Genomic DNA, 16950 nt, shown 5'->3' on the forward strand with positions numbered 1-16950 from the left:
GGCAAATCTTCACATGAAGGAAGAGAAACAGTGATTTGATTGGAGGAAGGGAGGAGGGGAAGTTCCAGAGTCCTTGACTATGGAGATTTGGGAATCTTTGATGACATTTAGTGTCAATCTTAGGCTACCCAAAGCCAAGGCCGATCACGACATAGTAAACAGAGGAAAATTACAAAAGCTTACAAAGCTATAAATGCCCATTAATGGAGGGGCTGATTTGGAGCGACTGGCTTTGGCCTTTCATGGCTGGAAATGTGGGAAACCGTGAGTTAAACCTTGCAGTAAACACAGAACGGGGAATCCAATTTTTTTTCTAGCCTGGTAACCATGATAAACCCAATAACCCATCAGAGATAAATCCCTACATTCCCAACTGCTTTCGGTTTGTTTCACTTCACCCTTTCTCTTCTTCATCAGCTTCTTCTTCTTTCTTCTTTCTCTTTGGCATTCTCTTCATGTCACTTTTCTAGGACAAGGAAATCTCGTGGGCTTCCAGTTTCGCAGGTGGGTTTTCTCTTTTCCGCCTGCTTTGTTGTCCGCTTGCTCGTTCTGGGACTCTTTCTTCTTGATTTTAACTACTTCCTCTTGATTCTCACTCCCCTGTGCTTTCAGTGCCGATTTGATGATTTTTCTGTTTCCGTAATGGAATTTTTCTGTTCTGGGTGTTTCGTGTTTGTAGCAGGAATGTACAAGAACCAGTTGCAGGAACTTGCACAGAGAAGCTGCTTCAACCTCCCGTCTTATGCATGCATAAGGGAAGGACCCGATCATGCGCCAAGATTCAAAGCCTCTGTAAACTTCAATGGCGAGATCTTTGAAGGGCCCAGCTACTGCACCACGCTGAGACAGGCAGAACACGCAGCAGCTGAGGTAGCCCTGAACACTCTTTCAACCAGAGGACCCTCCAGGTCTCTGACCGCCAAGGTTCTTGTAAGTATCCAGTACACCCATCGAAACCACAAAGAAAATACCCTTTTCCTCTGTTTCCTCCTACATCGTTTCTGATTTTTAAGCGCATCTTGAAGGATTAAAGAACCCATTTCGTTTCTTTTCTTTCATTCTCTTCTTCGTTGGCGGGCCGGCACTGTTATATAGGATGAGACTGGAGTGTACAAAAATCTTCTGCAAGAAACAGCGCATAGAGCAGGTCTCAACCTGCCAGTATACACGACTGTGAGATCAGGACCTGGCCATTTGCCAGTCTTTACTTGCACTGTGGAGCTAGCTGGGATGAATTTCACTGGTCAACCAGCGAAAACAAAGAAGCAAGCTCAGAAGAACGCCGCCATGGCTGCTTGGTCAGCTTTAAAACAATGTATGAACAATCTCCGTCACTTTCTCTCTCTTTTCACTTTCTGAATTAATTCCATCTTGTTTCAAATTGCATTTCAATTTTCTAGTTGATTGCTAGCATGTTGAGCTCGCTCATGCCAATGTTTTTGCAGTGCCAAACTTGGGTTCTCTGTCTCAGACCAAAGAGAATGAGGAATCAGCAAAGTCTGCTTTGGCGAATAATGAAGAGCAAGAACAGGTCAATGTAGCAAGAGTTCTTTCGAATTTGAAAAGTAAAGACGAGAGAAAACCGATGAGGCAGAGGAATCATCAATCTGTTGCAAGAAGCATGATGATGGGTTACAGAGAAAGCATGTCAAAACCTCCTTACAACGCCTCAAACTATAAAAAATGGAGGACTTCGGATCTGTTGTCAGATGCTTCTTCAGTCCAACCACCTCAGACAAGCCCTTTCTTGACGCTTCCTCCGGCTCCCAAGATCTCACAGCAGATTCCCGTTTTCAATCAGTCAGGTTCTACTTCTCAAGATCAATCTTCATCGACTGAGAACAATCCATCTCTCGTGGCATCAAGTAAACTTGCTCAGGTCCAAGTAAGGAGGCAAGCACAGGCGAAGAAACACGATGTCCCACCTCCGCTAGAAGAACATCAGAATGATGAACAAGAATGGCTGAAAACAGATGTCAACAAAAATGCCGATGACAATGACCAGAAGGGTGTCAATTTCTTGCATAAATCTGCTTATGTAGATTCGCCGTCTCCTGCAAATTTTAATCGGGCTAGGCATTTCGGACCACCTCCACTTCCATCAATGGCGAGACCAGTGCCAGTACTACCTCCGTTTCCTCATTCCAGAATTCTCCACACCGGCGGATTTTACTCTCATGGAATTGCTCCGGCGGTCAACATACGTTCGGTGATCCCTGTTTGCGCGGCCCCGCCAATGAGGCGTCCATCAAATCCTCCCCCAGTTCAGCAGAAAGAGGCCTCTGCACCAGTCTCCGCAGGTACAGAGGAAGAGATCAAAAAGCTCAATTTGCTCCAGTTATAAGAAAAAACGTATAGTAATTATCTATATTCTCAATCCTCAGTAGCCAAATTCTGCAAGTTTTGCTTGATGGGTCACTTATTTAAACTTTGTTGTGGTCTTGAAAATCCATAGTTCTTGTTCATGGTTCTTGCAGGTTTGTTTTTTTTAGTGGAATTTGGTTACAGGTGTTCTTCATTTTTCCTTGTTTTCTTAGAGAATGTGATCCATCACTGTCATCCCCCACATTATCACTAATTCTGATTAAAATGGGTTCTTGAAATCAATCTACTGCAAGACATCAATGAAAATCAACTGTAGCTTCCGCATTACAAGAAAACGAAATCGAGGGCCTTCACAAAACTGTTCTGAAAGTGAGAGTGAATATTTTTTTTCCCCTCTATCTCGGACGGAAATTACTGACACACAGAGAGACATTTCCAGCGTATGGTCTTATGCCTTTCTTGGTTTGACGGTAAGGGGAGAAAGGGATATTAAATTGAATCTGAGAAGGGGTGCAGAGATGATGGAAGGGGAGAGAAAAGACGGTAGGCAGATGGGTAGCATTGAATGCAGACTGAAAAACAAACAAATGCAGTGATAAACGCAAGCGTTAAGTTGCGGTCAGAAAATTAATGGCCTTGTCCACTCCATTAATGCTTTTCCGTGGAACAAGTAAGAACCAAGGAGAGAGAAGAAACAAATGGCTTTTTAATCTCCTCCTCTTTCAGGCACATTACTTTATTCCCTGTTTCGGATTCCCAGTCCAACTTCCAATCTTCTGAGCGTCTTTAGATGTTCGAAACCCTGAAAGTGGCCGTTGGTTCTCCTCAGATGTAACAGTGAGAAGATAAGGCATCTTAATTCTTACGTATGGCGTACGGTTGGCACATCCGTTTCCCTCCTACACCTCCGCAAGAAGTTGAAATTGCTGACACTGCACCAGCTTACAGAGACGATCTTACAAGAGTCTTTCCTGATATTTTTTTGGGTGAGAGATCAGCATCCCAGAATCTAATTTGAAGTAAACAATAATCAGGTTCCAGAAACCAGATTGTTGTTTGTTAACGTTGCCTGCACCCTGTACTCCTGGGTTGGATCTTCAAATATTTTTCATTATTTTTCAGCTCGCTTTTGAGATGAGATCATTGATTGACGGGGTTCCAAAAGGAAGTTAAACCTGGTATATATCCGTAGATCCGTAGAATGAGCTGGTGCCCCATAAAGCAATTTAAATCATCCACCTGCCAGATCTCACATAACTAGGGTTTTATCACCACAAAGAGAATGGGTTCAAGGAAGCCAACCAGCTCTCTGCATTGAGGGAATCGAACAGTAATGCCAGTTTAATTAATAATAATGGCACAGAGGAAAGAGGTCCTACGCTCCTGTCAACAGAAAAGCTGGCGGTTCTTCACGCATCTGCCGCAAGCTATAAATGGATTCTGGTACAGAAATTCACAGTTATCTGTACGATCACTACGAGAATCGAACAGATGGATTTTATGGACGGTAAATTTATCAGAGCATTCAGTATCAAAACTTTCATTTAGGAAAAATAGGATTATAAAACTTCTAAAACATGATAATTCTCTGATGATATGCTACTGACCCAAAATATGGCCACTTCAATCTTTTGCAATATGATGATTTGGGGACAAAAATCATTAAGGCATAGACTGAAAGCGTTTCACGATGATGACGCTCATGTCAAAGTATCGCTTGGCGCAGTCGGTGAGGCAATTTGCTTCACTTGAACTGAACTTGCTTCCTGGGGTGCTGTGAATACACTTGTCCCAGCATACTTCTGTGAGCTTGCCCACCATCTGATTAATCATTGCTCTGTCCTTCTCTTGCTGCATAAAACACAAAAAAAGCCTTCCAATCAAGATGTTGTTTTATTATAAAAAAGAATACAAATTGCTTCTCACATTAGAAACAAGAACACAAAGACAACTCCTAATGTAGTCATCCTTCCCCTGCATGGGTGAAAATAAGAAATAACAAAGAATACTTACACTGAAAAGAAAGTAAATAAACTCAAATTCTATTTCATGAAGCCACCCAATAATAACCGTAAAATTCATAGGTCATTGGCTATTAGTGTACCAGATTTGCTTTGAAAGAACTAGAAAATAGGTACATTGGTCATGGGTCGATGCTTATGACCTCTGTTTAGTGCAGCCTACTAGGCTTCAACATTCTATCCCCACTAAACTTTACTAAGATAGGTAAATCCAGTAAGCTAATAAAATTTAAGATATAAACTTAACTACATTAAGAAATTAATCAACCTGTCAATTAAGGAATAACTTGCTATTGCATCCCTTCAGAGTAACAGGAAAAGACACTCTCAGAATTAGCTCAGCAGCATGCTTCAAAGGCAATTTCACCAATCTAACCTAGATTGCTCTACAATTATTTGTCAATTCTTAGGCTAGCAAAAAGCATTGGTCAGACAAATTATACCAATCTAATATAGATTCTTCAACCATTATTTGTTAGATCTTATTTGTTGTATCAAACAGCATATTGTTCCTTTACCAAATATTGGTCACAGACATACCCACGATAATCCCAACTGTGAAGCTTGAACCCCAGGACATCATTAAGAAACTCCATTGAGGCCATTGATCCAAAGGATCAATCCCTTCCCATGCTTTTACAAAAAAAATCTATTAGTGACAGCAAAATGCGAGGTATTTGCAATAGTAGTTCATCTTGAAACTAAACGATCTAGTAAGTATGAGGTGCACAGATCCTTCAAGAGGAATCCTTCAAGAGGAAATATTTTGAAGAATAAAACACATGATGTACTTACGACAAGCTTTCACAGAATGTCCAAGCCAGATAAGAGCACTTGCAGGTCCGTCATCAATTTCCATACTTGAGACATGTCCGGAGACGCTCATTGATTATTGGCTCAATTAGAAAATGAACTCTACTTCTAGGTTATTGGTTCAATTAGAAAATGAACTCTACACCAGGTTTGAACTTCAGTTCATTTTTTTTTAAAATAACGAGAACTTTATTAAGAAGAAGCGCAGAAGAGCAGGGGAAACCACAACAACTTCTATTCAAAGGAAAAACTACACCAACTTTGCCTCTGTTAATTAGAAAATTAAATTCCCTATGAATCTAATCAAACCCTGTCAGACTACCTCATTTGGGTAAACTATGTCATGCAGCAACCTTAGACTATGGGAAGTACTAAAGTATGCTCCTCTCATTAGTCTTACCAAACCAGTCTCCCTTATTTTACAACCAAGTTGACTAACCTTAAAGGGTTCCACATACAAGCTTTAGAGGTCTCAGTGACATCCACCCTCTAAAAATTAATCCATTTCCTTATCAAGTAATTAATCGCATTTGATAAGTAATTTCATGCATAAATTCCATAGTTCATAGAGAACTACCTTCCTTATAATCTTTTAAGCACGGGGCATAAGCTTACAGCTTAAAATTCAGGAGCAGCAAACAGTTGTCCATTACCGTGACTTGAGTATCTCCAAAATTTTGTGTAGTTTTAACGTTCAAAGTTCCTTTAATTTATTCTGAAAGTTTTCATGAACTTCAATAAGTGGTCGACTTGATTAGAAGTCCGGCTTTTTACAGTGCAAGTATTTTGATAACGCGTTTACTACAGAATCAGACAAGTTTTAGGACAAACAATACGATAGATATTTCTTTTTTTCTGCTCTGCGTCCAAACCCCACCACCCTGTCTCCTTTTTTTTCAAAAAAAATTGCTCTTAGCTCTCCTCATAAGCCAAAACATGAGAAAAACGTAAAATGTATATCTCCTCCTAATTTTAAGAAAGACAAGAGAAGAAGAAATTGATTCTACTCGAGTAACCTAAACTTCCTAAAACCAATAGCAAGTAACAAAACAATCATCAAACGGTAAAAGATTCCATTTCAACATCCTACCTCGAGAAACTTCTGCAACTCCGCTGAATCCAGGGACGAAGAATCCATTTTTTTTTTTCTTCACTACTTCGCTGTCACCAAATCTTTTCCATAAACCCTAAAGCCCGCGACAAGGAAGTAGGAGCTGTTGGTTCGGGTATTTGGACGTCCTTGTCGGTATTACAGACTTGCAGCTCGGGTCAAAATCTAATACAGAGTTGGACCCAAAACCAAGCCTTAAAAATTTTACCTGTATTTTTTAATATTCACATTTAAATATTAATGCAATGTACCCTTTAATAAAAATAAAATTTAAATATATAACAGTTTAAGTTAAATATTAAATAATTTAAAAAATCAAAATTTTAAATTAAATGAAGTAAATCTGAATTTGTTTATAATTTTGATTAATTTTATATTATTTTATTTACATTAAGATTTAATGTCTAATGGCAGCTAATTTACAAGCTACTGTCTTCTCCTGCTTGCGGGTTTCCTTCTTGTTCGATTTGAATGTCAAGTGGGAAGGGGAGAATGAATGAAACAACGGAGAAAAAACAGCACCAGCGATTATTTTGTGCGAAGAGATGGAGACCCATTGGGAGTTTCTCGGCGTGAAGAACTGCAGCCCACAAAGGTGAAATTCTGTTCCTTCTTCTTTCAGGTAAAGTACTTTCAGGCACTTGTTTAAACGGTAGAGTTCTTTGCTTCTAATCCAAGTTCCCACCCATTTGCTCTTGTCTGAACTAAAAGAGATCTCAGCGACTACTTCTGTTCAGACAGCTGTGTGTGATGCCTGGATGCTCGTCTTGTCACCGCATTTCCTCTGTAACCACCCCTGTCCACTTTCCATTAACACTGCTTAGTGCTTTACACGTTTTGATCTTTGCATTCATCCATCAACCATCATCAGAACTTCCAAACCGCATTTAAAATGTTGCTTTAAGAGTGTGAGAAAAGCTTCAATGGGTGTCACTTTTATCCGGATGTTTTTTTGGCATGCAACCTGTTTGTTTAAATGCTTGAGAGCCGAGAGTGGAAGCCCCGGAGGGAGTTGGGTTAAACAAATATGAAAAGTCATTTGGTATGAAACATGTGAAATGGTTATCTTACTCATTCGATGCATTGATCGGACTGTTGAGATAGTTGTTTCGCACCAAATGACTTTTCGTATTGGATCAGTTTTCTAAAGAATAAAAAGTTAAAATTACTTATAAAATTGTGTCATTGTTGTGCTTTCTTAGTGTATTTTGTTGGGACTTTGGATTTCTTGAATGTCATTAGTATGAGATTGTTGGTTTTGTCTTAATTGATCGATCAATGGCAAATAAAGCCTCTTTAGTTAGATATTCAAAAGAGAGTGAGACGAAAACCTTTCAAGATTATCACCTAAAGTTGGGACAACAAGAAGTGTGAATAGTCACAAAGATCCAATCAAGACAAAGTCCTAACTATTATAGGATGCTTCACTATCTTTGTTCTTTCCTTTTTTTTTTTTTTTATCTCTTTTGCCTTTTTCTTTTAATTCTCAACTACATTCGAAAAATTCTTTTTCAAAGCACAAAATTAAATCGGGTGTACCCAATTTTTTAATTTCGTTATTATATTTAAACTTAATTTTTAAAATTTTATTTACACTTTTTTATAATTTATTATTATATATATATTTATTTTGATTTTTTACAAGTTTCTATTTTCTTTTTTTAGAGAAAAATTTGGGTGTTGATTGTCCGTTCGATTTTGATCTTCCAAACGCGTCTCGCTGTTACGTATTTAAAAAATAATAATAATAATAATTCCGACCCAAATTCACGGGAACTTTGTTGGGGAGTTCCAGTTCCCGCACCCTTTTTCACCTGGTTCTTTCAGACACGTGTTAACTTCTAGAAGCTATGCAATATCTCATCTCTCTATCGTACTTACCGCGAGATAGTGACAGGAAAGAAGGAGAAACGATATATGCTCATATTCTCGATCGCCGCTTCGGAAAAGAAGCCGACGCCGACGAGAACGAGGAAGACAGGTGTAATTTCATTGTCAATCTATTATGTCGATTTAACGCGTGTGAAGTGGGGGCCGAACACGTCAAAAATAAATTATCCTAATGACTAGGCCTTGACGCATCATGATGTGGAAACAGAAGGTGGCAAGCAGAAGTACACGTGGTAGATTGGAAGAGGAGTTGGACCACCTAAATCACATTCGTCTCTTATTATTATTGACATTATTCAAAAGTCAAAACGAGAAAAGCGTATTTTCTTAATTATAATTAAATATTTTAAATAAAATTATCATCTCTTATTCGGATTAAATTTTTATATGTAAAAATGAGGAAAGTTTTTATATTAGATAAATAGTTACAAACTACATAATACATGCATTTTTTAATTTGTTTAAAACTAAATATTTAATAATTAAAACCTCTAAATTAGAAAAACTCATCCACAATAGGATAATAGTTATTTTCGTATAAATCCAATAATTTATTTTGGATTTTGTGGGGATTAACGGCGTCACTCGGCATTATCCAGCGCCACGTTTCGGGTTCGCGGAACCCACCTGAATAATGGCGGGGTCAGCTACAGATAGATCCAACGACACGCGTACGGTCACTGAGGCCGCTGGAGAGCGAGTTCTCAGATAGCGAGACACTCACGACTCATGAGACAGAGAGAGAGTCGAAAGACGCGCGGGAACCGATCAGGCCGCCACGCTCGTCATGTTTCCTCCTGAAGCCCCAAATATTCGTCGGCACATTCTCGCCCCCCTCCCTGGAATTACTTCCTCTCGATTCCCATCGGAAAAAATGATAAACAACTAAACAGGCAACAAAATCCACGCTACTTCTACTGAGAGACCTGGTTCAGAATGCAGCGATCCTAAAAATCTCACGCGGAGAGGAGACGGCGATTACTGCTCCCATGAGGGGACGGAATATTCCGTCCCGGCTGCCATCCTTCTTCCCCGCGGAAAGAGACACTATGGAGAGACAGAGATAGGAAACTGCAACGGAATCCGAATCAGGACCCCACCAGAATATCCGTTACTCCTTCGCATATCCTGTCGTATAATTCCGCGCTGTTTAAACTTCGATTCTTCTTCGGTTCTTCCCCACTCCCCCTCTCCCCTTCCATAAAACCCCCTCCCCTCCCTCTCTCCCTGCTCTCAACATCCGTCAAGCTTCGACTCGAACGTTCTTGATTTCCCTCTCGCTTTGTCCCCTTTTTTTTCTGCCATGGCTCTCAAGGCAGTCCATGTCTCCGACGTGCTCACCCTCGACCAGGTGCTGGAGAATGCCGCGCTTTCGCTTTCGTCCAGCAAGTCTTACAGTGGTGAGTGATGAGTTTCGAAGGGGTGGGTGGGCTGGGTTGGGTTATGGTTATGTTCTTTTTTGACTGACTTGTTTTTGCGTTGCTGGTTTTAAGGAGTGGAAGGCGTCAGAACGACATTCAAGTCGCCCAAGTTTCTTGTGATCGGGCACCGTGGCTCTGGCATGAACATGCTGTACTCGCCGGACCGGCGGATGAAGGCTATTAAGGAGAACTCCATTTCGTCATTCAATGGCGCTGGAAAGTTCGCCGTCGATTTCGTTGAGTTTGACGTTCAGGTAATTAACGCCTATTCCAATCTCTAATCCCTCCCTTTTCCTGTCCGAAGGCTTTCGCTTATTCTTTCGTTTTCTTGTCCGTCCTTCCTTTCGGTTTTTATGTCCGGCTCTTTTCGTAGCTCGCGAGTCACTGTAACATCCGAAGCGTTGTGGTTACGCCGGCGGCAGCCGAGTTGAATCTGAGTTAACTAGGATGTAAATTGTCTTTCTGATCTTCTCGCCGCGTTTTTGACCGGATGAAAGTAAGTCGGAGAAAATATTCGCGGCCGGCCGACGTGTACCAGAGCCAACTTCCACAGATTGTCTCTTTCCACCGCCTTTTCCGGCTTTGTTCGCCGGTTCCAGCGTTTTATGAAGTCTCGCCGCGTTTTTTTCACCGGATGAAAGGAAGAGCGGCTACCTAGGATCCCGCGGCGGCGTTGACGTGGCAACTTACGCGTCGCCGCATATGAACGTTTTTGAATACTTTTTTTCGCGGTAACGAGAAAATCGTTCGGTCTCTGTAGCGACGTGCCTTCTTCTCGTTGGGATCTCTCTTGCTGCGCGAGCTGGCGCTCTCTCGAACAGGCTGCGCTGGATGCGAATTGCGCACTACGCCTCTCCTGTTGTCTGCTGGTTGCACCTGAGCTACATTTGGTCGATCTCAGTCCAATGTCCCATTTGCCGCATCTGTTCTTGACTTCTTTCTTTCTCGGTTTTACCATAAAAAAGTTTTTTTTTTTCTTTTCTTGTTTGGATTTTGATCTGGATATTTCTAGCTTAATTTTTTGATTTGTCAATTTCGTAATTCCTTTTGAGGAGTACCGTATACTGATTGATTTTATTTCTTGTTTTAATCATCTCCTATCTTTCTGTAAAAACAAAAATAGGGTGAGCGAAGAAAGCTTAGACGAAAGAATAAAAAAGAAAATGTAATTTTTGTAGGTGACGAAGGATGACTGCCCGGTCATTTTCCACGACAACTTCATTCTCGCTGAAGAAGAAGATGTAAGTTTGTCACAACCCTTTCCGTTAATTTTCTCTTTCTTCTCTGATGGACTAAAACATTATATCTGGGGTTGTTTACGTTTATTATATTGCGTTCTTCGGAATTGGAACCACTCTGTTACTGAATTTTAATCCGTTTTTGTGGGATTGGACCTGCAGGGTTCCATGTCTGAGAAGAGGGTAACAGAACTTACTTTGGAGGAGCTCTTCCAATATGGACCTCAGAGAGAGCCTGGAAAAGTAATTTTTTGGTTCTGTGGTTTAAATGTGTTTCTTTCGTGGTGAAGTGAAGGAATTTGTTGCTAAACTTCGGGTTACATTTTAGGTGGGTAAACCATTGATGAGGAAAACCAAAGACGGGAGAGTTTTGAGCTGGAAGGTTGAAGATGATGATTCTCTTTGTACATTGCAAGAGGCTTTCGAGAAAGTGGATCACTCTCTGGGTTTCAACATAGAACTCAAATTCGACGACAACGTATTTTACGCAGATGATGAACTTGTTCATGCTCTTCGAGCCATCTTGGAGGTTGGGACGATTAAAGAAGTTTAAATTTATTTAATTGGGTGCATGTAAGGTTCCATCTCAGGATTAACTTGGGTGTTCTTCTCAATTACTCAGGTGGTGTTTAAATATGCCCAAGATAGATTGATCATCTTTTCAAGCTTTCAACCAGATGCTGTCCGCCTTGTTCGAAAACTGCAAAGTGTTTACCCTGTAAGAGCCTCAATCTTATAAATGACCAGGGCGTTATTGGGTGATGATTTTGGGTAGATTCTGATACGATGATTTGCAAATTGGAACCAGGTTTTCTTCCTCACAAATGGAGGCTCTGAAATCTATACCGATGTAAGAAGAAACTCTCTGGATGAGGCTTTGAATCTGTGCTTGGCAAATGGTCTTCAAGGAATAGTTTCTGAAGCCAAGGGAATTTTCAGAAATCCTGGGGCCATTTCCAGGATTAAGGAAGCTAATCTCGGTCTTCTTACCTTTGGCCACTTGAAGTAAGTCTTCTCGTCTCATTCAATTTCCAAATGTGTTCAGATTCCGAGATCTAATCTTTCCTTCCACCGCGTGTTCAGCAATGTGCCAGAGGCGGTTTACATGCAACACCTGATGGGTGTAGACGGAGTAATAGTTGATCTAGTGAAGGAGATATCAGAGGCAGTTTTAGAATTGATAAAGCCGGGAGAGGAAGGAGAAGAGTGCTTGCAGGGTTCTGAGATTGAACTCATCAAACCCAAGTTCTCAAAGAAGGAGCTGTCTTTTCTGCTGAAGCTTATACCAGAGTTTATACAACTCCGTGGCTAAATAGATGGGAGTTTTTTCTTTAATCTTTATCGGCCTTTCTTGTTGTATCTGGGGAAAATATATGTATAGTGATTGAAAATTGCCCTTTTATCAAAAAACGTTACTGAAAAACCCTCTGGTGCCTGCTGCCAGTTTCTTCCAATTCATTCTCTGTGCTTCAAAGAACCCAGGAGCTCCATTAGAGGCTTCACGGAAACGAAAGCGCTTGTCACGAGCTCTCTGGAATTCCAAAGGTGTCAATTTCCTTTTAAAGCTGCCTGATGAGTCAAAATATTCGGAGAGGGAGGAGAGGCTGCCATGGTCAAGCCACCGCCTACCAATTCACCAGGTGATTTTCATGGGGATGTACAAGTTTGAATGGACCAGAGTAAATTTCCCTGTTAAAACATGGAACAAGACAAGTCAAGTTTCGGTATCAGTTTGCTTTGAATAAAAACAATCCTTGATTTCTAAAGTAAAATTATGACAAGAGAAGATGACATTAGCTTCCAATTGAAATGGTCTCCATTAGAATTAGGTCAGACGTTGTGGGAATCCAGAAGACACAAAAGTAGGTCACCTACCCTTTTAAGGAATTTTTACTTTGCCAACATTATTTTAGAGTTCTACAAACTTGACTTGAATTATTTGGGTGAGCCAATTGGCCTTAGTTGCCAAAAGTAACTTGTCTCTTCTATGGAATTTCATTCCTAGAAGGCTTCTAAGAGCAAGAGAAAGAGAGAGATGACTTAGCTAGGACCCAAAGGAAGAATCAATTCATTTTCAACTAGAATTAGGCAATTTAGAGCATGTTGTTTCCTTATAAAATCATTATCTAATGAGGGTGTTACATATCGAAAATTTTACACACCTTAGTTAATATATTCGCCTTATTTATGCTACAACTTAAGTTACAATTGGGCATAGCCTCCTTTTTTTTCAAACTAATTTTTAAATGATAAAAAATATAAATATTTATAATTTTTTTACTTATTTTAGCCAAAGTTAAAATAAAAAATCAAATTAACGAGTAATTTGTAACTGTTTCAAAAGAAGTGAAGGAAGAAGAGCGAAAATGTTTGAGTCCAAGGGGTTACTAAACTGAGATTATCAAATGATTATGATTGTGATTGTGAGTAATTATTCTACAATATATGTGGAATAAATATGATGCCATTATTGTCATTATCTTTCGTGTCGATAACCTACCCATGATAGGTAGAGTTTGTATAATCCTTGTTTTAATTTTTTTTTTTTTTTTTTTTTGTGTTTTGTTTCCGTCATGATACAATTCTGATTTGAGTTCATGTGGAATTGTAGAATCTGATATCATGAGTTGCTTTTCGAGTACCAAGATAATTGATAATACTAATGAAATATCTTTGAGTCTACTTCCTTAAAAAGACAAGAAGCTTCATATCGAAAGATAACAAGGTGGGTGGTCCTTGGCTTTTTTCCTGTGTGTCCTAGAAAAAAAAAAAATTTTCTCTCCGTTTTATATAAACTAATATAGTTTACTATTTCCTATTCCCGAATTTTTTAAAGGATATCGATTTTATTAGGGCTATCAATTTTACCCGATTATTTATCTTATTTTATAATAGCAAGGCCCTTTTGGTAGTGATACCAAAGCTTGATTCCACTACCAAAACCTACTATTTATTATTGTTTCACTAACTTGGAGACATGATAAATGATGCCCTTCCCAAAAGAATACATAATACTTAAATGATTGACCTAAAAACAATATGTTGCTTCTGGAAAAGATCTATTTTCCTTCGTCAAGCATTCGCAGTACAAAATAATTCTTCTTCTTCTTCTTCTTTCTTCCTTTCTTTCTTTTTATTTTTTAATATAACATTTGATATGAATGTCTTGAGTTAGCTTGTGTTTGACTCAGTTATGCCCACAACTTTTGATTTTTTTTTCTCAAATTCAAACCCTTTTTTAACTTGTCTTCCCTTCTTTCCATGAGAAGGAAGCCACCCCCTACTTTAAGACTAGTAAACATTTCAAGGTTATGTCACATAATAACGTTACATTCTTTTGTTGAAGAAAGATAACTGAAAAGCAAGTGATGTGATCTTCCAACGACTCCTTGGAAGACCCTATTTCTCATATCCCATAAACCATAAAAATGGATCTTCCACAATTAAATTCCACTCAAACAATATTACCCTTTTATGAAAAATAATATTTTCCAAAAATAAAATTTTTTATTTATATAAAAAAATTTAAAAATAATATTACATATAAATAATAATAATAATAATATGAAAAATAAATAAAAAACCCTTTTTTTTTTTTTGTCAAAACACAATAATTGCAGCTTTTGACGTTTTTCTCTCTCTCTTATAAACCCTATTCAACACTCACACGCAAACTACTTTGACCATAAAAAAAATAAAAAAATAAAAAATAAAAAAAATAAAAAGTAGATAAATAATTAATGAGGATAGTAAAAACAGGGGAAAGAATAAGCTGCGTTTTAGCCCTGCTGTCTATCTCTCAAGGGGTGGGAGCCGATTTTTTCATGGAATCTTCCGGGCCCACTTTTTTATTTTTAATAAATCCCATTTTTTATTATTATTATTTTATAAAAAATAATTCTTGCCCTTTTGTATACGGAAGCCGGTCACGTACGTCAATGCTCGAGCGTGGGCGAGCTGGAGTTAAAAGAGTAGCACCCCATCGTGCACGGTGCCTCCCACTAGTATTTTTAATACCGAAATTACCCTTGAATTCATCACTCTACTACGTCGATGTGCCATTAGGGTTAGGTGGATCGTGGCTTGTAAAGAGGCACGGAATCTATTCCTATTTAATGTTTTTATTAAACGCGGACGTACGAGTTGGAAGAATTTCAGTGCAACTCAATGTTCTTTTATGTTTAAATTACGAAAATGCCCTTACACGTAACCTTCATGGTCTTATGGCTATTTAATTAAAAAATTATTTTATTATCGAAACGATCTTTCAATAATAACTTCTCATTGGTCGGAGAATATTTTTCTTAAATGTGTCAAAAATCTCTTCAAAATAGAGTAAATAGGTAAAAATATTTTAAAAAATTCACGCAAACAAATAATTATTATCTAAAAGAGCAATTTACAACTATCATAGGGATAGAGATGGTATGAGTAATTTTTAAAATTTTATTAAATCGGTATAGGAATAAATAGATTAATATGCAATCATTATTTTAAAAAATAAAAAAATTAATTAAACCCAAATCATAAAATTAGTTAGAGAAATTGAAATGGATGTTAATAGGGACCAAAAAGGTTGCATACTAGGAGTGTGGGTGTGACCAACAAAGAAATGGTTCAAAACGGTAGTTTTCGTACCTAACAGATCGGTCTTTTGGATGTATTGGCTAACCGCTGTCTTGGTATCAAAGTTGGGCACGCCACATACCGCATTCGAATCCCGTGAGAGGCGGTAGAGAATGGGCGGGGTGGGTGTTAGAGTAGTTCTGTCCACTTTTGTAGGTGGTAGCTTTTCGCACCTAACAGATCAATTTTTTTGGTGTATTGGCTAGCCATTGTCATATATAATAGGTAAAAAAGGCCTATAGATATACAAAATATGTTTTAATTAAAATTTTGGTTTAAAAGTAATTTTTTTAATAATTTAACAAAAACTAAAGAAAGTAAATGAAAACCAACATAGGATTCTATTTAATTAAAAATTTTAGCTAACCAAAAATTATTTTATTACCGAAACGATCTTTCAATAATAACTTCTCATTGGTCGGAGAATATTTTTCTTAAATTTGTCAAAAATCTCTTCAAAATAGAGTAAATAAGTAAAAATATTTTTAAAAAATCTCACAAACAAATAATTATTATCTAAAAGAGCAATTTACACCTATCATAGGGATAGAGATGGTATGAGTAATTTTTAAAATTTTATTAAATTGGTATAGGAATAAATAGATTTAATATGTAATCACTATTTAAAAAAATAAAAAAAATTAATTAAACCCAAATCATAAAATTAAAGTTTGAGAAGAGAAATTACAAAGGATGTTAATAAGGGTCAAAAGACAAGGAGTGTGGGTGTGACCAACAAAGAAATGGCTAAAAACGGGTGGGGGTGGCTAGAGAGTCACCCATTAAACACTGATGCTTACGTAAACTCTCTAATCTCTGGTTTTTTTTAGTGTTTGGGTGGGTTATGCAAGTCACCATCTTCCAAGGGCATTTTGGTAAAAACGTAAAACCAGAACTGTAAATTTCTCTGAAAATGGAAGATCTGCAAAATCTTCAAAGGCATCACGTAAAGGTCGCAGCAGTTTTGTCATTTACTCCGATTCCAACTCAGTGTCCATCGTTTTGAAGACAGGTAGGTCTCTCACCCCATTAATGAACCCTCGTAGTTGTGAAATACCCATAATACCCTTGTAGGGGTTTTAAGTAAATTTCAGAATGAATAAACTAACCTTTAAGATTGGCATTAGTAATGTTAATTATTAGGGTTTTTAGACTAGATATATAGGAGGTTCAGTTGGTTTCAATGGTTAAATATTGGAGAAACCATAAACCCTGATCCTAAGAAAATCTAAGAAAAAATTAGCCTAATCCAAATCTAATAATCAGCCAAATTTAAGGGGTATTTTGGTCTTTTAAAACCTTGGATTGGATGCATCCCTAATTTCCAGCTATGAGAATGAGATCACCTCCTTTCAACAACAAAATCAATTCAGACCTTGCCTCTTGTCTCTGGGGACTCCACTTGTAAATAGAGGGCCATGGGATGGGCAGAAGGATAATTTAATTCCCACGAAAGACCGTTTGGACGCTTGGTCGGTTGGGTCGAGAGGGGAGGGGGGAAAAGC

At 38.3% G+C, this 16950-nt stretch overlaps 3 protein-coding genes across 4 annotated transcripts; 2 read left to right on the forward strand and 1 right to left on the reverse strand.

Annotated features, from left to right (window-relative positions):
- The first annotated feature begins 296 nt into the window (after nucleotides 1-296).
- On the forward strand, nucleotides 297-2523 carry LOC137964632 (double-stranded RNA-binding protein 3-like). Of its 2 annotated transcripts, none has more exons than XM_068811379.1 (4): nucleotides 297-504; nucleotides 680-930; nucleotides 1096-1315; nucleotides 1446-2523. In XM_068811379.1, exons 2-4 carry the CDS (start codon nucleotides 685-687, stop codon nucleotides 2342-2344), a joined length of 1365 nt encoding a protein of 454 aa, XP_068667480.1. In that variant the 5' UTR covers nucleotides 297-504; nucleotides 680-684; the 3' UTR covers nucleotides 2345-2523. The 2 variants fall into 2 exon arrangements, with proteins under 2 accessions (XP_068667480.1, XP_068667479.1); XM_068811378.1 differs by having other exon boundaries at nucleotides 683-930.
- A 1326-nt stretch (nucleotides 2524-3849) lies between these two features.
- LOC137964641 (mitochondrial import inner membrane translocase subunit TIM8-like) lies at nucleotides 3850-6400 on the reverse strand. The gene is made up of 2 exons (XM_068811381.1): nucleotides 6250-6400; nucleotides 3850-4176 (listed from the first exon to the last, which is right to left on the reverse strand). Exons 1-2 carry the CDS (start codon nucleotides 6295-6297, stop codon nucleotides 3988-3990), a joined length of 237 nt encoding a protein of 78 aa, XP_068667482.1. The 5' UTR covers nucleotides 6298-6400; the 3' UTR covers nucleotides 3850-3987.
- A 2960-nt stretch (nucleotides 6401-9360) lies between these two features.
- LOC137964647 (glycerophosphodiester phosphodiesterase GDPD1, chloroplastic-like) lies at nucleotides 9361-12516 on the forward strand. The gene is made up of 8 exons (XM_068811382.1): nucleotides 9361-9560; nucleotides 9654-9835; nucleotides 10760-10822; nucleotides 10982-11062; nucleotides 11148-11348; nucleotides 11442-11537; nucleotides 11628-11824; nucleotides 11903-12516. The coding sequence occupies exons 1-8, from the start codon at nucleotides 9464-9466 to the stop codon at nucleotides 12129-12131; spliced, it is 1146 nt and encodes a 381-aa protein (XP_068667483.1). The 5' UTR covers nucleotides 9361-9463; the 3' UTR covers nucleotides 12132-12516.
- Nucleotides 12517-16950: the final 4434 nt, after the last annotated feature.

Source organism: Aristolochia californica, unplaced genomic scaffold (genome assembly GCF_029961685.1).
Source record: "Aristolochia californica isolate CCGP_79_NKW_82.1479 unplaced genomic scaffold, dmAriCali1.0.hap1 SCAF_1, whole genome shotgun sequence".
NCBI lineage: Eukaryota > Viridiplantae > Streptophyta > Magnoliopsida > Piperales > Aristolochiaceae > Aristolochia > Aristolochia californica.